Here is a 21,882-nt window from a genome sequence, read left to right on the forward strand (position 1 = left end):
TGGTTTTTACCTTATTGGAAATGCCAACAAGACTATTAATTGTGGACGTATTCTATGCTATGCATGTGGACTGTCTACAGATCTGGTGAAACACCTTGCTGCAGAGTGAAGCAAATCAAATTCAGGTGAAAATGCTGACTGAGCCTTTAAGACAGTCTGAAACCATTGGCAGTTGTGTCTGTGGATAGCTGACACCTAGTTTTGTTTAACCTGCATCTTCTCCACCTCTGAAGCCATGTTTCAAGCTAAAGGCTAAAGCTACTCTCATGTGTGTGCTGTTCCCAGAGATTTACTGCTTCACTGGTGAGAATTTGTGCATAAATACAGGCAGGTAGTTGGACTATAAGAATGTCATTTTGGTGCTGTTGACTTTCTTCAAGTATCAACACAATACTTAAGAGACAGTCTATTATAACCCATACTGTTTGAGACAGCTTAAGGGGTCTTTGTGTCACAGATCAGTTGATAATATAATCTGTGTTTTTGACTCTGACTTTACTCCCAAACTAAAATGTATAGAATCTTGAAAGCAACCTGTCACTCTAAGCTGTCAGATTCTGTGTCAGTTTGGGATGGGAAGGCACTTGGTTTTCCTTAGATTTACACTTGCCTCAAATCTCCTTCCTTTTGGTTTCATTTTAGCGACTTGCGGCTTTTACTGGCGTTCATAAAAGAGATTACTAGAACTTAAAGCCAGGGCCCTTTCTTCCTGTTCCGTGTTGTAGATGCTGCTGTGTTGCAGATCAGGGAATAATAGATAAAATAGCTTTACTACAGTGTTAAGTCTAGATGAACTGGTTGTCCATGGAAGACTGCATAACTCAGATAAAACAAGCCTGCTTCTTCTCTCTGCTCAGTTCTTGTTTAGCTACTGGTCATGCGAGAATGAACAGAGTGGCAATGGATAACACACTCAATTCTTGCAACAAAAAAGTAATGAAACGCCCAGATAGAGGTAAAAATGCTTGAGATCAGTCATAAGGAGAGAAGATGTGTTTCACTGAGTGACGATATTTGTGTTTGGATTACCCGGCTGTTTCAATAGCAAGGACAATGTTTTTTGGTGTTGTTTTTTAATGTAATAGTAGGTATCATATTTCAGGATAACTGTAATGTTTTTACACTCTAGCAATTACTTCTAGCAAATATGAGAACTGGGAGGCTGTATTTCAGCTTTTAGTTTCAATATGTGAATGTCTTTTGCTATTTTGATTTAAGGCTGTGAACTTTCAATTCGAACTTCCATGGCCCAGAGTATCTATCTGCCCTAAATCCAGGATGTTGAGTATAACGTACTCAAATTTCAGGATATGCCTTATCTACCTACCTAAGACCTACTTTATGCCTGCCTGCTGTTGTCTGCTTAAGGATAAGGTCAAAACAGTGTCTGAAAGGAAAAAAATCTCTTTAAGGAGAGACAAACTTCTTAATGCTGTGAGCCATTCTAAAATCACTGGTAGAACTGGGATTTTTGTGCTTATGTATCTCTCTGTGAAGTCTGACCTTCTAATACTGGAAAGCTGAAGTGTGTTTTCTAGGATGTAGCAACTGAGGATGCCTCACACCTGTGTTGTGAGACTCACTGTTGACTCCTGTCCTATCTAGGAGTTCTACTTTTTAAATAGTCTGGTTATCATTCAGATTTGTTTAAGCACTTCTATTCTGAAATAAAAACTAGCAAATAAAACACCTGACTGCATGTTTTATAAATGCAAAATAACTGTATGGCATGCATGTTTTATGGAATTACTTTTAATAAACTTTCGCCTATTCTTTATGAATAACAAGGTTATGAATCTGGAGCTTGTAGAACAGAAAACCAGCTTCACAAGTGTTGCTCCTTTTGATCGGAAGCTAGTCTCGCTCTCCTGAATCTAAAATGCATCCAGTTGTGCAGCAGCACTACTAAGCCAGTAAGAGCCAACAGAAACGTGGCAAAAACATGACAGTTGCTTCAAAAGCAAAAACACTGACGCATGCACTGGGTCTGATCCGACTGGGAAGAAGTGTGGGGGAGGGAATACAGAGTAGTTGATCAAAGTCTTCAGTCGTATATTCCACAAAATATTTAAGGGAAGTAGCTAGATCAAAACTGCCTTAAGATGTGTTTTCAAAACAGTCCCTTAAGAGTAAAAAGGAAGCATTTCCTGTATGTGTTCTTAAGAACCCTTACATCTTAAAATCTAGGCTCTCTGTTTGTGAGTCTAACAAACTTCAAAGATGTCCAAAGTCTCCCAAAGGAAAAAGACTCACAAAAATCCCTGCTGCATCTGAAAACATGTAGTAATGTTCTGCTCTAATCCTCTTGGCATCAATATTAATGTATAAGGGTCATGCCTAGGTTGAATGAGACCCTTACTCGTGTAAGGTTGCCTCTGAGGAAATGGATGCTTAATCTCATTTGGGTAGGGCAGCAGAGTATCTTTTGGGTAGTCCTGTGGCTCTGCAGCTTAAAACTAACTTCTCAAAGATGTACATCACCATAGATGTCATTCAGCCCAAGCTTATTTTGGCGTAAGCTGCTGGCAAACTTAAAACAGCAGCCATATTTAATTTCAGCTTGGCTCAAAATAGGAACAATATTAAATAGAAAAGGACAAAACAGGAAGAATTTTTTTTGTTTGAACTCCTCCTGTTTGACTAGTCATTATTTTAAGACCGGAGCAAGAGTAGGGACAGAACATGCTCTGGAAGCTGGCAGCTTCTGCTGTTTTCAGACCTAAGTAGATTTCGTATGAGATTTATCAGTTTACAACTGAGTCATCTAAAGAAAATGCAGCTGCAAAGAATATACCCTTTGAGAGGAAGAATTAAAATTGCCAGAAATTCTCATTTTAGAAATAAACCAAAAACCTCTGCTAAATCTTGACTAGCGCAGAGTCATTTTGAAGAGAACGGTTTCTCCGATTAAAGCTTAAACCCAAGCTTTTAAGCCCAAACTGTCTGTTTAATCTGCAGTCAGAAATAAAGTCTTTGCAGCACGTTCGTGTGCTGTGGAAGGGTTCTTGCCTCAGAGCTACGATGTTCCCTCTGAGTTAGACCTGCAGTGCTTCATCAGCTTCTGAATACATAAACTCTGATGCAGCCAAATGTAGCTGGAAGTAAGGCAGTAAGCTCCACATGCAAGAGGAAGTGTCACGGTCTCTTACCACAGAAGGGTGGAAAGGCTAAAGGTCTCTGTCCCTTCCATGTGGATAGTTCAGAAACAGTTCATCCAGGAAGTCTTAAATCGTGAATTTTGATAATACCCTTGTATCTTGGAAGAAGAGGTCTGACTGCTTTCAGAAGCTCCAGCTCTTTCCTTGAATAGCAGTTCTGTATTTTGATACCTGTACACGTTGCCATGATCTGGCTGAGGCTGATCCTGCCGAAGTCTGTTTCTTCTGTGTGGAAGACAGTTTGGATCTTGCTTCTAGCAGGGATTCCACTGTCTCTTTTTAAACTTTCTGATTGCGTTTTGTTCTTTTCTTCACAAGCAGAATTTTATTATTTGCATAAATCAAGTACATGGAGACACTATAACTCTGTACTGAAGAGAATGAAATGTAGGCTTTCCAACTTTCCCTGCTAAATTCCTTCTCTTGAACTTCTGAGGTGAACTTTGGTAGCTGACTAACAATGAATTCTTATGTTCATCTGGGGAACGGTTGAGGCAGTCTTGTGACTTTATGAAGCCTGTGGTATCTTCTACAGGCTTCAAGTTGGGATGTAACTGAATAGATGACCCGGACTGCCAATTGGTTTGTATGGGATTGGTTTATGTGGGGGTTTTGTTTGTGTGTTTAGGGGTCTTTCAGCCTTTGTTTAAAGAAAAAAAAACAAAAAACAAAAAAGATTTTAATAGTGATGTTTCCTCTGTATGAGTCTGAAAGAACAAAATGTCATGTTTGGCTCCTCAGTTGCTCCTTTGAATTTGAAGTACCCTTGGTAACATGTGGTAGTCTAATGCTGTAGTTGTAGATTACCAGCTGGTCAGTTGGCCAGACATTTATGATAAAGACTGATGTTCTCTTGTGATTCAGTAAGTAACACTTCACTATCATCAGTGAGCTCAGTTTACCCTGATTAATTGTTCATATTTTATTTTGCATTTCAGTGATTGCACTAGCAGTAGTTTAAGTCACTGGCAAGTGGTATCTAACTATTCTTTTGATAGATCTTTAAAACTGTGTAAATGGTCAACCTGTAGCACCAAGAGAGAGATACTTGCTGCATGCTGATAGACCTAAGCAGGAGACAATGGTAAAGCAAAGCATGACTTTTTTTTTGGCTCAGTCTTCTGTACCCTAGGATGAGCCAACACTGTGGTCACGCTTCAAGAAGGAAAAAGCTTACAAGAGCTACTTCACTCCAGCGAATAAGGAGTTATGACATGAGGCCTTGACATATGTTAAGGTAGTTAATATTTGTCATGAGTTCCTTGTGGCTGATGGGGAGTGGTGAGTCAGCAGGGGGATTTTGTGCGTGCAACCGATTGGAAAGGCGTGTGTGTAAACAAAACCAGAAAAGAGCTCAGAAAGCTTTGCGTATAATAATTCACATGCTTTAGGGCTTTAGCTATCCAGTGATATGTTCACAAAACTGACTGCATCTGCTAGTGCAAGGCAAAAAAAGGGTTCCCAAAGTAGGCTGTCACACTTGCAATTTTATGATGTGCCATAAGATTATACATAAAACACTCACTCATTCCTTTCTCTGGAGGTCAAGTACTGTACTCAAGCATACTTGCAGAGAAACACACTGATACTAAAATTACTCCTGTTTTTGCTGGGTTTGGAGTTGTGCGTGGGGGTTTTGTTGTTGGGTTTGTTCCTGCGTGTATGTGTGGTTTGTTTGTGTGTTTGTTTTTTGTATGCTTAGTAGGAATTAAACTCCAAGAGTAGAGACAAAAATTAATTCTCTCTTTTATGGAGAACTTCCTTTATTGAAGCTCAAAATGTGTTTAATACTATGAGAACTCAAAACTACAGAATTATAGCTTCCTTCTGGTGCATGTAGCAACTGGTTTCAGTTTTCACTTCAGTAGCTGCTTAAGCAACAACTTAGTCCTACTCTAGGTAGTGGAAAATCTAAAAGTATTTTGTCATAGAAGCAGATCCTGTAGAGTTAGTGCTGTAATAGCATGCTTCTAAGTCAGCTAACAAAACACATAAAACTGTTCCATTTTTAAATAGCTATGCCTTGGGGAGCTTATTCTAAGTCTTTCAATTTATTCCACAATGAAGTGAAAATACAGGTTTTGTTCAAGACACTAAAACAGACCCGACTCTTCTCAAAACCTTATAGTTCTCATACTACATTAAATGTAGAAGAATAACAGATTTATTCCCTACTAGTTTAAACTGGTCATCACAAAGAACTGGCTTGTGTAGGGAGAAGCTAGCAATAGGGAAAGAATAAACTGTATTGTGCTAACAGCAAAATTGCAATTATGTGAGCCTGTCTGTTAGAATAGACGAATAGTGTACATATCGCAGACTATGCACATGGAGGTTGTGATTTGCACTGTAAGCCTCAGATTTTTCTTGTGGGTATTTCCTTTTTTGATACAAAGATCACAGAGCAAGGGAAAGAATCCTCCTTTTTCAATTCTCATTGTTTCCTGGGGGTAGTTTGCCATAATGTAACATGTTACAATGCACAACTTTGTCCAAAAAGTTGACTTTCAGGCTAGTATGTCCCACTGGAGTAGCCAAGTCTGGAAACTAACAGTTTGATATGAAGAGATGTATGTGAAACAAATGGCAGGTTTGACTGGAACTTATTTTTTTTTACAGAAAATGGGATTTCATTTCTCAATGCCAGAAGATGGCCACATAAAACTGACAGTTTCATTGTAGCAGCATTTTTCTAATTGTGTGGTTAAATATTAATTTTCATCTGGGTATTAGACTAGCCCTTATCTTGCTACTGAAAATTTGCATCCTCTGTGCTTCGTGGCGAATGTCCCTATGCAGTGACGTTTCTGGGAGGATGGAATTTCTGTGCCAGTTGGACAAAGACATTCATTTTGAAAACCAAAACCCCGCTTCTGAGCCATGAGATGTCTTGGTAAGACAGTGTCGTGGGCTGCCTTTCTGCAGTCAGCTTATTGCAGAGCAGAAGTGGTTCGCAGAGTACTGAAACTCTGGTGGAGTCTGGCTTCAGATCCCCTGGTGGCTGCTATGTGAAAGAGGTGGTTCTTCCCACGCAACTTGAAAGTCTGCATATTTGGACATTCTTATTCATAACACTGAAGTTGTGCGTGCTTGAAAGTAAAATTAACTAAATCACACTGGTCCTGTGAAGTGTTTTTCTCTCTTGATTCAGAAGAACCAAGAAATTAAGGTATGCTGTGTTTTAATTCACTATTTTAGTGTTAAAAGCAGGTAGCCTGCACATTGTTGAGGTGTCTGTATTTGTTCCATGCCTTGCTTGCAATGTGTTGTTTTTAGATGGTTTACTTGCAGCTGCAATAGCGTGTTACTGAGATGTTCATTTATTAGCTGAGCATCAGTGGTGTGACTATTTCCTACCCCACAAAAGTGCCACTGTTGTTGAGCCTTAATTTAAATTAAAAGCATTGAGCGCCACACAAAGCAAGTATTTTGTGTATTGTACTGAGATGCCTTCAGGAGGCACAGAAAAGAGCCTTGATTACAGGCTGTGTAGATACACTTCAAGGCTTATGGCTTTAAAAAAAGGGAGGTGGGGGGAGGTCTTCTGGTCCACTTTACTAGTCTCCACCTACAACTTGAAAGCTGAGGATGCAGAAAGGAATGGGTCTGGTGTTTGTGACACCCAGAGAAGCTATTTGATATTTTGGAATAGATATGTGAACATTGAATTTTTTTTTTTCCTGCTAGTATTATGCAGTGGAGGAGTTACCTTTTAAATCATGCTCTTGTGAGTACAGTAGCATAGAAAGACAGTCAAAGTGTCTGCATATAGCTTGTTGCTTTCCTTTAAAGGAAAAAAAGGGGAGAGGAGGAATAGAGCTGTAGCCTGACTGCTAAAATAACTGGATTCTAATCTTTAAATTCACAGTTTGGTACTTAAAAGCCTGAAAGGCTCTAACGTTTACAGAAAAACATTGTAGGTGGACTCCATGTTCAGTTAAACTATAAGTGAAGTCGGTTACCTCAACTTGGGTCTCAAATCTCTGGTTGGAGAAGTATTTAAAAAAATAAACAAATTGCTGCACTGATCTAGATACTGAAGTCTTGGTTCTATGTCAGTGTATCAGGTTATAGTTGTGTCTGTAGCTGTAAGGTTAATGACTGAATGATCATTTACTTCTGTGGGACAAAGCTGGGTAGTTCCCACCAGATTTACAGCAGTCGTAAGTCTGATGTTTTGCTATCATAACATTATGTTTAGAGGTGAAAACAAGGTTTATCTCAACTGTTATCATCATAACAGTGCAAACACATCAAGTCAACCTTCTTGACGTAGTGCAATTGCTCTTGTACAGATAACTCCCGACAAGGGTCGGGTGCAGAGCCCACGTGGATGAACCCCATGAGACCCCAGCTGGCTTTGCACGGGGCTCTCTGGGGCGCTCTGTGCTGCTGCCTCTGCCAGCTCTGCCGAGAGCTTATGGAGCCGATGGTGGCGCTGGCATTGCGGGGATCAGCTGCAGGGATAAAAAAAGAGATGACAACTATTCCATCGCTAGAGGATGAGGAGCTAAACACCCTAAGATGTGAATTACCATCTGTCCTTTTCGCAGCTCGGCACAACTACAAAAAGTATGGAAGCTGCTGCTATAGCACAAGGTGTGTCTTACGCAGGCTATCAATAGAACATCTTGTCTGGTATTTTTCTGAATATGCCTAGACTGGATTTCCGGAGCTGTGTATACAGTGACATCTGCAGCATTTTGGTGTGACGTTTACTACCTTATTTTTATTTAAGTATTTGTACCACTGTGTTTAAAACACAGTGAGACATTCAGGTAATGCAGCTTCACAAAATCAGATGATATTTCACTGAAATGTTTTGGTCTATCTGCCTCCATTCTAATAGACCAAAATGTGTATGCATCTGAAAGCTGATTTTTGGGGAGTTGTTTTTTGTTTGCGGTCATGTTTCTGCTTTATACATAGGTCCGAAAGATTTTGTTTGAAGAAGTATTTTTTAAAACTAGTCTGGAGGTTCTTTCTGTACTCTTGCAGTTGTTTCTGTGTTGGGACACTGAAGAAAGACAGGATGGGGAAGAAAAAGCTTTGATTTAAGGGGGTGAAGCTGAAGTGTCTATATTTAAGTAGATTACATGAAGATGGTACTAATTCTATTTGTGCAAGTACCAAGCTTTTTTACATGTGAAACCAGTCAAATAATGGTAGTAGAACTGTCTTTTTTTGGTTCTCACATCAACACCATTGAATTGTTTTGATTATTAAGGATGCGGTTACTGCTATTACAGACAGTATTTCCAGACTCTGCCTTTTAAGAGCTGCTCATGTAAACTCTTACCCTGCAGTGAGTTCTAGACTGCAGGACTTCTTGGGGCACCTCTGCGTTGGCTGAATGTATAGGCCATCCTGCAGGTTGAGTACTGTTGGCAAAGGTTTTGTATTGGACTTTCATCTCCTGCCACCAGGTATTGAATTAAGGCCGCTTTAAAATGAACCCATTCAGATATGGACGAGCATTTTTAAGCTGAAAGCAACGAACTTCAGTCTGAGTGTGTTTTCTTTTATTCCTAGCCTTTGTTTCCTTATGTAAGAGATGAAAAGCTTTTTTCCTGCCTACTAGTAGTATCAGTGCTTTACTAATAAGTGTTTGGCAGCTAGGAAATCTGGAAGTACATAGAAAAATGAGCCTTACTGTTAGGCTGGCTGTTTATTTTCCAAATGGGGCATTTGTTTGCATTCCACCTTCTGCAATCACAAATAACTCTACATAACAAAAGGACAGAGGAACCTTTAAAAAAAAATTTTACAGACTTTATTTTGATCTCAAGTCTGTATTTATATTACCTGTTTAGTTGCACTGCCATGCTTGGTGGATGCAGGAAAAATTTCATCTCTGTTTCAATTTTCCTTTCTGTTTGCTGTTAAATAGCATTGAAACTTAAATTTTTAATACTTAACATCACTCCAAATTACTTATCAAAACAGAACAGAGGATGGAGGCATCTAATTCTTCTGGTTTTAGTCTAAAATTGCAAATACCATATAAATAACTCGTTTCATTTTGCTGCTGTTTAATAATAATGAAAAGCACCACTTCAGTTTCAGTCCTCACCCTTCCTCTCTCAAGTGTGTGAAACACAAATGTTGTTTCTATAAATGAACAATTCTTTAAATGATTTGTTCTGCACAGAAAAATCTCTGCTGGAACTGCTTAATACCAATTCTTTTGCCATGGGGTGCATCTGACTTCCATGAAACATTGCAGTAATTGACTTTGTTGGGACCTTCAAAGTGAACTTTAACCAAAAGTGGCAATAACTTGTCTAGGTTTTTTTCATTCTGTTCAAGGTAGAACTGTTAGATAGTAATTAACTTAGTGATTTTATTGCTTTCAATTAGCAACCCAATTTTATTCTCTTTAATTATCATTTAATTGGATTGCCCCTCTACACTCAGAGCCTGGCAGCAAAACCAGCTGATTTAGTATTTGGCACAACTGAGGGGGTGAAAATTTCTTCCACAGGTCTTTCTCCAGTGGATATGCTACTGCCAAAATGGAAACTTCTCTGGAAGTGGCAAATCTGCTTTGACATTTCCTTTCTAGCCTCTAAATTCCCACCCTCTCATTTGTGCCCAGTCTGAATCTGCTATTTCGCTGGTTGTTATAACTGAGGGGGCTGAAGCCTCCGTAGGGAAATAGAAGCTATTATTAGATCTAGAACTATTATATTAGAACTTTTTTTGAGTTGAGCAACTACATTTATAAATGTAGTTGCTTATGTTAACACTACTTGAAGTAAAGCTAGGATGTAGAAAGTAACCAGAAAATGACATACAAACAGTTCCTAAATTAGATTCAGAAAGGCAATGCTGGTGTATGTGTAACTTAGGAAAGTAAGTCGTCCCTGTAACTGTTCCAAGAGATTAATTGATATGTCCTTGCAGGTTCTTAGTGGAGGGGGGATTACAGTTGTAAACTGACCTTTGAGAATAAACTAGAGGCGAAGGCAATAGCTGGGGATGCTGAAAGCCTTTTGAACAGGAACAAGAAGGGTGAGAAGAAGGAGGAGGAAGAGAGCAAGTCATTTGGGGATTGGAGGAAAATGGCACATGACAGCCTTGCTGGGTTGGGAGAAGAGGGCCTTCAGGAGTCATTCATGTAAAAATTCTCTCCACTCCCCGAGGAGAAAGAAGAGGTAGGAAAGCACAGACAAAAAAGGAGGAGGAAATAGGAAGGACATGTTGCTTTCCTGTTACTAGTCTTGGACTCAAGATGCAGTTAACATCATCCTCTCTGGTGCTGGCTGCATGTGTGGGCTTGAAAAAACTTCCACCATCTGGTGGCTGGTTTTTTGTTCGGTTTTTGGCTCCTCTGTAAACTGTTTTGAGTGTGGGGAGGGAAAGCTGTTTATATCAAAGAGTAGAGGAATCTCTTCCTTAACCTCCTTCTCTAATCCTCAGGGTTGCATGTTTTTAGCTAGCTCATAGTTCAGTTGTAGTTATTTGTAGCTGGCATTCACATTTGCTCTGTAATTCAATTCAGATGATGCTTCTTGGCCCAAATTAGAGCTGACTGGTAGAAGTAGCCTTGTACATGTAGAAACTGATCACTATAGCTTCATAGTTAAAGTCGTCCAAGAAAAGAGTTGCAAGTATTTCCACTCAGATTTAAGGTGCAGTTATCTGACTGGCTTGTATTCACTTGTGGAATTTTGATTTATTCTATCAAATTTTATTTGGCAGACTTCTCAGTTACTGAAAAATGCTGAGATATAACCACACTGTGGTCACAGAAATATTGTAGTATTCTCATTAATCCATGTGGCTTCAGTTTCAGCCATTTGCCTTTGAACCAGTTACTTATTTATTACAATCTATTTTCTGAATAGCTTTGAGCTATGCATCCCTCAGAGAGATGAGATTTTATTCATACATGTATCTACTTATAGGTGAGGAATTTGAAACTGGAGCATGAGCAGGAGAAAAACAAGATCTTGTCAGAAGCATTAGAGACGCTAGCCACTGAACACCATGAACTAGAGCAGTCCCTAGTGAAGGGATCTCCGCCTCTAAGCATCATCAGTGAAGAGCAGTTCTATGATGCTGTTTCAGGTAAGTAATGATGTCCAGAATACGAGCACGTAGCAAGCATGTGTTTGGTGATCGTGTTGGGGACAGGGGGAATGGTCTTGCTCTAAGTGAAATCTCTTTCCAGCGTGGAACTAACTTCAGGAAAATACTGTGCTGTATGAGTGGGCCTCTAAAATTATGCCTGAGTGTAAACCTTCCTCAGTTCACCTGTAGAACTGTGTTGTTTTACCTTACAGGCTCCAGGCATGAAAGGTCCAATTGGCTGGATGTCTATGCCCTTTTTTTAAATAGCAAAACTTACGAGTCATATTTTAGGAGATGTAAACGTAGCTAGAAGTCTTCTGAATTACTTTCTGCATGGAGATGTATGGGGTTTTTTGTTTTGTTCTTAAGATCAGTCCGTAACAAACACTGGTTTTGAGGGATAAAGAGGGTTAAGAAAGGCTTGTTTTATTTCACCTCCGTGAAATAAATCTATCCCTAGATTTATTCGCCTATCTTAACTGTCACAGGTGGAAGAAGAGGATCGATCATAATTTTCTGTGCATCCTCAAAGTACCTTCTCACTGTCTACTTTTCAGTTTAGTACCTTTCATGTTTTCATGTGTAAAACATGTAATAGTGATTTTTGGAAAACACTGAACTGCATAGGATGATTACAACATGCATTGGTATAGATAGGATGTACATAGTGCAGCTCAATAACAGCTCTAATTGGGTGATCTGGCAATGCACAGCTGACTAAAACTACAAAAACTGCTAGAACTACTAACAGGATATAGAAAAGCTTGAGTGTAAACATAGTCTAACTGTAGCAGATAATTAGATTGTGATGGCATACTTAATGAGCAAGTACGAATGGGATTTCTTGTTCTGCAAACTTAACTGTCTGATGGTTTTGACTGATGAGAAAACCAGTGTTTCCCATCTTTAAGTGTACTGCAGTGCACAACTTAACTAAGCACTGGATAAAAAACAGGCTAAGTAGAGTCTACGTTCAGATGCCCAAGCATATAGCCGAGGAACACAATAAATCAACAAAAGACTTTGCTTCTTGGCACAGTAACAAATGTGTCAAATCTTCAACCAGAAGAGATTAAGGAATGCTAGAAACAGGTTCTTCAACCAAAACCAAAGGAACAACTCTGCTTAAAGGCCTTGGGCTCTTTTGCTTGTTGCAACAAAGCAGAAAACTGTTGTTTATCTGGTGCTCCTGGAATGTAGTCTCTCCAGCCGGGCTTGCTCTGTTTGTATATACGAGAGAATACTCGCTTAGCTTTAAAGAACTATTAGTCTATAAATCTCCTAACTGACCCAGTGTCTAAAACTTCATCTTGAATGAAAGTGTCTAAAACCACCTTTCTAGTTGGAAGAGGTGGTATTTTTGCTGCTTGAAGCTGCATATAAGTCATATCAAGTGGATTTGTGTAACTGCGAAACTTATTCAGCATATATATCTCAATTCTCTCTTTGAGAGAAGTTACTTGAAATAATTCATCTTGTTTGCAATTTAAATAATTTTTCAGGACAGACTCACTTTCTTAGTTCTGTCTCTCTGAAGGCACATGGCTGGAGGAAGGGTGCTCTGTTGCTGGCTAGAGAAAGGGAAATGTGGCATGGCTTCCTGGCCGCTGGTTGCATGTTATGACTTTCAGCTTAAACACGAAAAGAACTAGTTTTTGTGTCATGTTCATTTTTAGCTAATCACTGGGATCCTGATAAAGTGTTCTAACCCTCTTGCTTTTCTGCCATGTTGACTTTTGGAGTCTTAACTGGAAGGACAGTATGACAAGAATGTAGTGAGAGCAGAGAGATCAAGAGATGTGACGCTGGCTCTGAGTTTGGGGATGTGGGGCTCCCTTCTTGGGCTAAGGAGACAGGATATGATCGTAAATATCTTCGTAACAGAAAGCAGTGACTAGACCCAATTGTCAGAAGCCAAAAGCTTGTAATTCCAGAAGTCTAAACTGCTAGGACTTTCGGTGTCTTTGAAGATTTGGCTAAACAAGTTCAATGATACCGATTCTGGATAAATAGATTCATGAATCATTTTACTAGTCTGTATGGGGGATTGAGTGAACACTTATCAACATATTTTAGCAGGGTGATTTGACAAGTCATAATGTCTGTCAGCTGGAAAATGTCCCTACTTCAAGAATATTTTTTCTATTAGGACACCACCTTCTTTTTCTAGTTACAGTTTTCTGAATTTTTAAATCTCCTCTGTGGGAGTGCCTTTATAGAAGTGAGAGCATTACATAAGCAAGTTTGCGCTTTGAGCTGAAGAATCAATAGCTTTGACTTGACAGGTTGAAAGGAAGTGCCACTGCAGCTTTTTTTTTTTTTTTTTAAGAGTGTTTTCTGTGTATTAGATACTTCTGCTTGTTTACTGTCAACAAAAGTATCACCAGCTGTGACAACTCGGAGCAATACAAGACTTTTTCAGTCAGGTTTTTGAACAGGAAGTGTATTACAAAGTGTATGTAAACAGCAGCTTCTTCTTGTCCCCATGTGTCATGCTCTGATCCACACTGTAGAGCAATCTGAATGCATGAACCAGACTCCTGAATGCAGGTAAAGCAGAAGATATGTTCCAGTGGCTACCAGACACTCAATCCATGATTGCAGAGTAGAGCTAAGCCAAAGAAAAAGAACACCAGAAATGTACCTCGTTCAACTGTCAAGTCCTCAGCACCATCTGTTTAGCTTACAAATCTGTTCCTACTGAGCCATTGCTATTTGCTGGTGTTGATGTAGGCTAAGTTGGTCACTGGTGAGTTTGTGATGTGTAATTTGATTTGTAGAAATGTGGACGCTATTAAAGAAACATCCTCTATCTCTTCCAAAACTAAGGCGAAGAAAATATTTGTAGTGTGGTAAGACTGCTTATTGAAGTTGTTCATTTTCTGAAGTCTTCCCTCTTTTTTAAATGAGTGCTTTCTGGTTGTTACGATAACTTCTAAATCCCTGTGATAGGAGGCCAGTAGACACTGAACTTGACAGCAAGAACTTACAGGAAATGGGAGTAACTCTGTATTACAAAAGGATGATATCCACTGTTAAAACCAGCAAATGCGAGTGTTACTAATCTGAACTCTGATAGCACTAGGTTAGTAAACAGCGTTTCTGGGTGCGCAGATCCTCTTATCCTAGGCGTGGAAGAAATACGTAGTAAAGCTCAACAGCATATGGAGCCGTGGAGCTCTTGTTGGAGGATTAAATGCCAAAGGATGTGCCAAAGGATGTGGGGAAGGAAGAAGTATTATACAAGCTGCAAAATTTGTTAAGACTGATGGCATCTTCTAGAGAGCTAGATGACTTATTACCAGCTTTGATTAAGCTTACAGACCTCAGGAAACAGACTGAATACAAATCTGGAGTCCATCCACAATGCTAAAAAATGGCAAAGCAGGTCAAGAACTAAAGGATGAGGATACTTGACTTTGTCTTGCAGATGAAAGTCCCTGATTATTTGCAGACTGCAAACCAAATTTGAGGAGAGCTTGGAACTGTCCCAATTCTATTAATATGCTTTATCTGAGAGGTGGGGATCTTGCTGCAAACAAAGTTTCTTTTGTGTTGGAGGACATTGATGGTCTTACATGGATGCGATCTTACTATAAATGCAGTTATTTAGCTACAGGCATATTTAGGTTATATTAAACCTAATCTGTTGTAGCACAGATTCAACTGTTATGTATTAGTTATGGATCTTGTGTTCCTAACTAATGTTCTTAAATGGTACCAGAATCAGTGTGCCAGTTCTGTCGCTTTTGTTCACTTCCTAGTTTGTCTGCAATTATCTGCTCACTTAAAAAAAAGTGCAAAGTACTATGGGAACTTACTGTTCTCTCTTTCCGTATTTGGAGTTTATCAAATAGCATTTTTGAATGTGTACCAAAAGTATTCTGCAACGTCTGTAAGAATGTCTCTTGCTGTGGACTTCTTGCCTTGTGTATAGCTTAATGAGTGAATTCAAGTAGCTCAGAAGGAGGATGGGTGGGAAACACCTGGTCAGAGTTGAATCCCAATCCTGTCAGTGGTTCAACACCATCTTTCTCAGGAGTATTTATTACTTGGACACATTGGCCAAACTTTTGTTCCTGGAAATCAAGACTTGTCGGTTGTTACAATAGGAGATGACTTTCCTTTGAGAACAAGTGGTTAAGTGACCACTGCTTCTGCCATTTCCTTTTGCTCTTTCACTTCTGCAAAATATAGTTGGCATTTTTGCTGTTACCCTGATACTTGTGGTTTCATGAGCTGGAGGGCTTCCTAGTCAGCCTTCTCTTGTCTCAAGGATCACTTGAAAATTTTGGCTTCTGAACAGGTGCTCTTCTTCCTTCCCTCCCCTCTTTTCCCCCACACCTTCTTCAGTTCACTAGGAAAATCTCGTTTTCTCCTAGTCATCTGTTTGACAGCTGCTCTGTAACAACTTGTGAATATAAATCTTTTTTTACAGTAACGGAGGAGTATGTAAATCTTAATTCAGAAAGAGTTAGTTGCAAGTACACCGAGAAGAGTTCAGTGAGTTGCCTGTTGATCCATGTTCACAAGACAATCCTAGGCTCATTCTTGTTGACACCTAAAAAAGAACTCTGAAGCCTTGTTAAGCTCAGTGAGTCAGAGGAGATACCTGCCTGGAAAGGTTTAGGGACTGCAGATTCAGAGACCTTTGACAGGCTGAGCTGTTGTAGACATACTTTCTTAATGAGAACTGTTTCTCAGGGAGATGTGAGAGGTGTCTCTAGAGAGCAAGTTACTTATAACAGTGTCTGGTTTTTATTTTTCTACTGTTCTTCATTACGTAGTATGTTCTTATTATATTAAGTAAGCCACATATATTCTGGAAAAGACTGTCTGGTCACCATCTCTAGCTCTGAAAAGAAGGTTTGCAGGTGATGAGCTCAGTCACTGGTGTAGTCTTTTGGCGCTGTGACCTAAAGCCAGGAGTAGCAGGAGTAGGAGAACTGAGTGTGCCTGTTACATGTGTAGTGTTTAAAAATCCTCCCTATGCTGAGAAGCGTGTTAGAGAGTGGTCAGATTCTGACAAAACTTACCTATTCTTTCCTTTCTAGATCTGGTACAGCAACTCGAGTTGAGGAAATAATTGTGGGAAACCTTGTAGTGACTTCTAGCTGAAAACAAGACAGTTCCTGATGGTACTGAAAATGAAAGGAGTCTTACTACAGTTACTCTTCGCTTTATTTTACAGAGTTTGTTTCGCAGTTCTCCTGTCAGAATAATTGTTGGCACAGTTGAGCAGCTCTTTCAATAGAGAGATGTAATACTTACCTTGAAGGGATTTATAGCTTGTCATGTGTTGGCTGTACAATGGGATCAGGAAGCTGAGGCCCAAGTTGTGTTATGTTGCTAAGAGTGTCTCTTCCTTTGTGGTATTTGGATATATAATAATGTTTTTCTCTCTAGCTGGGCTTAGGCTCTCTGGAGAAGTCTGTACTTGTGGAGAGATCTGTTACATAAAATACAAAATCCTTCTGCTTTTACTCTACTTGTTATATACAGTACCCGCCAAACTAGTGCTTGGTATATTATATCATAACTTTGCATGTAACTAGACTGACAAATTTGGGGAAATGTGTGAGATGATTTTCTGGAGTGCCAGTCTGCTCTTTTAACATATCCTCAGCACCAGCTGGCAGTTCTCTTCATTTCCTAGCAACTGACTTAATTTCAGTACTGTCTTTACAAAGATGGGGATAGGTGTTTTTAATGAAAGCCATGATCTGCTTTATGTTCCTAAGTGTCTCTCTCTGGAGAGAATGCACACCTTGTGGCACAGCCCATCTATTAATCAGGACTTTTTCCTGTTCCTGACCCTAATGTGGTCTGGATCTAGCAGAAAGTCCTCTTGTCAGTGTCCTCTTCACCAAAGTATACTTAACATGTTCTGGAGAAGCTACCAGCATCTCTTTTTAAGAGAAAAGAAGGTTGCACCTGGCAATAGGCAATTGTGACTGAGATATTCTTATTATAGATATTCTTCTGTATGGACTACTCCCTCAGCAAGTTTTGATTGCTGTTTTGTTTTGTTTTGTTTTGCTTTAATTAGAATCAGAATTAGAAACAGAAGCTACAGAATCTGGCCTCTAGTAGAAGTTGGCTTTGCTTTTTCCTGAATCAGGGACACTTTGGTTAAGCTGCTTATCATTCATTGTTGTATCTGGTCTTAGCTAAAGGGTTTCCCAGATGAGGTGGAAACTGGTGCGTCTTTACTTGTCTTGAGCTGCTCATTTGCTTCCTGGCTCTTGCAGTTGATAAATCCTTTGACGAACTTGTCAGCTTTGAAAGAGGAAAACATGAAACAAAGCTAAGACTTTTTGCCAGGAAACTTTTACTTTCTAACATGGGTCAAGACTCTCTTCTCCAGAGCAGGTTAAGCACTATCCAACCAAAATGCTAGCTGGAAATGAGGTTGGTTTTGTTTCATGTTTAACTTTAGACATGATATGGATTGTACTATTAATCTACCTTCCAGAGTACAAAGTTTATTTTACTGCTTGGTGATCTTATCATTTAGACTTTGCTGGGACTTAGGTGGCTAGTGTAATCCATTGCGTACAATATCCTCTTGTTCGTTGATATGTGTACAGTAAGTTGAGAAGGGAAGATTGCTGAAAAGCACAGAGTGTTTCAAGAATTCAGACCAAACTGGAATCTTACATAGAAGGAAGAGCAGAACTTGAATGTTAAGCTAAATGTTATTTAGCTAGGTAAGATACTGGCATCCATTTGACACTGGCACTAGTCTTAAGCAAGTTGTGGTAGCTTCAGTTTAATCAAAACATCAGGTTTTGGCTCTGTGTGATATTTAATCTACTGTTTTCTTGCTTATCTCACAATCTCTTTAGTCTATATCTCGATACAGAGCTGTGGCGGTCTGTGGCAGTACGAGTTACCTACCAAATAGATGCTGTCACCAGGACACAGTAGCCTACTTAGGTTTCAGTTTTGTACGGAGAGAGAAGGTCTGTTAGTGACTGAAGTCTAGCATTGACGGTAGATTCATTAACATGCACTTGCTCTTTTGCAGATTCAGAATCTGAAAAATCATTAAGTGTGTTTGAGACAACAACAGCTTATTCATTAGAAGACAGCATGGATTCAAAAGATACAATAACTTCAAGCATGTCTGAAGAAAAAGTTTGTGGCAGTGGGGAGTCGCTGTCTAACGGCATCAAAAAACACAGGTAGGATGTTGCCGATTCTTAAGGTATATAGTAAGCTTTAATTGTGTGTGAAAGACCACAACAATATCTTAAAAGGTAGTTGTGAAAACTTTTAAATAAATTTTGTTAGATATGATTGAAAAGTAGTTAATTTTCATATGATTTTATAAAGAATATTTTTCCAAGGCTAATGTGTTCCTTTGCATCTTGCTTTTTGATAATCAAATCTGAATAAGTAAAAATACAGTATAATGTTATGTAAAAGCAGACAGAGTTGTTTTTGAATAGATCTTATTGAAATCTATGTGGATTTTAATTCCTTCATGTAATTTTAATGATCTTTGCCTCCTATTGCCTCTTTAATTTCCAGTCATTTGATCCCTCTATTGGTATCAAGAATGAATGAAAAATATTGCTAGCCTGGCATCAGAAACTCAAATGTGAACAAAGGGAGTCTTATTCTAAAAGTCTCATCTATGTTTTATGGGCTTATTTTGTGTTGTCAAATGATCCATTTTTGTTTGTTTCCGTGTCTATAAAGGAGGACAATAGGTCTAGAGCTAATGAGATGTAATAGACACCACTATTCTCAAGTTTCAGTGGAAGGGCAATATGACATGTGTGCTACAGATTGAGCCAGACTTAAGCATGTTTCAAAAAGACTAATTTGGAAATGTTTTGGATATGCAAAATGATGATGATAAGAGGTATCTGTAAAAATAGGGAAATAAAATTTAATTTACAGAAACAAGCAAGACATGCTTCAGTTACTTGGTATCTTAGATAGTTAAACTGTAGTGACTATCAAAGTGTGTGGTAATGTCTGAGACTTGATGTCTCAAGGTTCAACTTCCGAATGTAGGTCCCTCCCATACTAGGCAAAGGCTAAGGCATATGAGGTCTTGGGTGGAGGAGCAGGGGGTGGTTTTAAAAGGCAGTGTAAAGCAGCTGACTAAGCATTCTGCTTTGCACGCTTGTGCTATTAACAAGGTGGTATTTATGACCTTGGCTAAGTGCCTTTCTGGGTTAGAGCAGGAAGTTTAAGGAGGGAAAGCACTAGATGAAGGTGGACATCTGAATTGCATTCATTGCCTGGGAAACAAGGAGGAGAAGGGAAGCAATTCTTGAACAACATAAATAAAGATAATGCATGTTGTGACATACATATTCTGCAAAGTTTAACACAGTTGATCTTCTGTTTAGTATAAAAAAGAAATAACTTGGCTGATTTCCGTAACCATGCACTAACTGTGTTGTCAGAAGTGTAACGAGCAGGTGACCAGAGGAGCATTTAAGATCCACTGTTTTTGTAAGGGGGAATGAAAAATAGTAAGTGACTCTCAGTAAGTTGTCTCTCTAAGTTGTATATGATTTTATAATAAAGAAGGAAATTGCAGTAAAACTAGTCCATAAATCGGCTGGCTAATAATTTAAAGAAAGTTGGAAACAACTGTCTTATATATATATAAGAACGTATGGTCGCATTTTAGATGACTGAATGTCTAGAGCACATTTTAGGTTGAGCTGTAGTACCGAGCTTTTACCAAACACCTTGGTGACACATTGGGATTTGTGTACAAATATATTGATGCAAACTGTTTTTCCCCAGAGCTCAGCCAATTTAAATTTTACCTCTAAGAGAACGTTCTCAGGGGATTGGGAGTTGCACAATGTTTCTAGCTCTGTGTCTGAGACTCTTGGTGGCAGTGATATTCGTGTCCTGATGTGGGATTTGTTTGCCACGTTTGATTACAGTGAGTGCAACTGCAGGTCTGCAGCTCACTACAGAACTGTGTTACCCAACTGGGGCTGCTGGTGCCTCTAATTTGGGCCTGTTTTGGGCTAGTTAGGGGGCATTTAGTCAAATATGCATCATCTATGATACCCCCGTTGTCCTTTTCAGAGTAGAAACCTTGTACTTTGGGGTTTGTTGTAACTTCTTGTCTGTTTATTGTTTAACTTCCTTTTGTTAGCCATGTGGAAGCAAGTCACCTAGAGCAGATCAGAGTACTGCCTTTTGCTTAAAATCTTGATACCTTCATGTACTTCCTCAGAAGAATAGAGGATTTGCAGCTGCATTTGAGTTGCACATATAAGTTCCTGACAGTGTTCACCAGCCAGTGTAAATAGAACTTTTTCCTTCCTTCATCCAGAAAGTCTGAGCTGTCATCTGCCTCTCCTTTTTGAGGGGTGTGAGTTTGGCACAGGCTGATGAGTGTAGGGGCTTTGTTTTTTGGTTGGAGCAGTAGGAATCAATCTGTTGGTTCCAAGGAAATAGAAGTGGTGGGACGTAAGTATGCACATAGGTGAAGCTAGTGCCCATGAAGAATATTAAATATGTTGCCAAGGTGCTTTTGGTGGTAGTTAAAATCTGGCTTTCATCAGACTATTCACTTTTTAAACTTTCTAGGTGAGTCTCAGTAGCTGTGACATGAAAATGCCAAGGAATAATTATCACTTGTAATCTGCTGTCTAGTACTGATTTATTAACCTCATTTGCATCCTATTGATTGATCGTAGGATGCTTGAAAGAATGTGGGTGACTTGATTTCCTGTGGTTTTAGGCTGATGTGAGAGTGGATTTCATAACATTGAAAACTTTATGGGGGGATTCAAGAGATAAGAGAATAGTCCATAAAATAGCTAGGCTAGAAGCATTCAAATTGTGGAGGTTTTCTTGGTTTTTTTTGTTTGTTTGTTTGTTTGTTTTTTTATATGTGTATTTAGAGGAAAGCTTTGAATCTGAGCCAAACCTTACAAAAAAATGCACAAAAATGTTCTGTAATACTTACCAACATTTGTTTTAACATTCATTTCGTCACTGCTGCTTCCCTCTGTTATTGCTGAGTTTCTTTGTAGTCAGCTTTCCCTTTCTCAGGGGCCTTTCAAAATGCAAATATGTGTGTTTGGGATTTGGGGGGGCGGGAGGTTATTTGGTCAGGTAGACATGAAGAGCAAGCTAAACATGCTTCTTCTACACTGTATATGATCCCCACATCTTCCCCACAAGATCACTGCAGCGGTTACCCTACTGTAGATATGCATTTCAGACAAGTATTTTTGCTTTTAAGTGAATGGTCTTAAACTTATCTGTTCTACTGCAAAGAAATTCCAGCAGATGTTTTTGTCACTTAAAGCTAAAATTAACTTCCTGAGTTGCTTCTAAAATTGACATCTGGAAGGAAATTTTTGCATTCGCAAACCTTTCCCTTAATCACAGGGACTGTGTCAAGGTTAGTAGGCTTCGAGTCTTGGCTGCCTGTCATTTTCCATGTGTCCTTACTTGTCCCCAGGATCCTTTTTGCTGGCTTTGAATTGTTTTGTTTCTTCAGTATGAGCATGTAATATGGAGGAAAGAACTGACCTTCATTTCAGGTTTGGCTTACACATTCGCGCGCAAGCAATGTAGATGAATGGCTTAAAGGGAATGCCAGCTTGCATGTAGTTAAAAGAATTGAGTAGAGAGACAGGTTAACTTTAGT

At 39.2% G+C, this 21,882-nt stretch overlaps 1 protein-coding gene across 4 annotated transcripts in view; it reads left to right on the forward strand.

Annotated features, from left to right (window-relative positions):
* OSBPL1A (oxysterol binding protein like 1A) overlaps positions 1-21,882 on the forward strand; it is an 82,355-nt gene that overhangs the window by 43,469 nt on the left and 17,004 nt on the right. For all 4 annotated transcript variants that reach the window (XM_067290624.1, XM_067290626.1, XM_067290623.1 and 1 more), the window contains 2 exons: positions 11,069-11,231; positions 18,265-18,421. In XM_067290624.1, coding sequence (XP_067146725.1) covers positions 11,069-11,231; positions 18,265-18,421 — 320 coding nt within the window. The remainder of the gene's footprint in view (positions 1-11,068; positions 11,232-18,264; positions 18,422-21,882) is intronic.

This window comes from Apteryx mantelli, chromosome 2, assembly GCF_036417845.1.
Source record: "Apteryx mantelli isolate bAptMan1 chromosome 2, bAptMan1.hap1, whole genome shotgun sequence".
NCBI classification, from domain to species: domain Eukaryota; kingdom Metazoa; phylum Chordata; class Aves; order Apterygiformes; family Apterygidae; genus Apteryx; species Apteryx mantelli.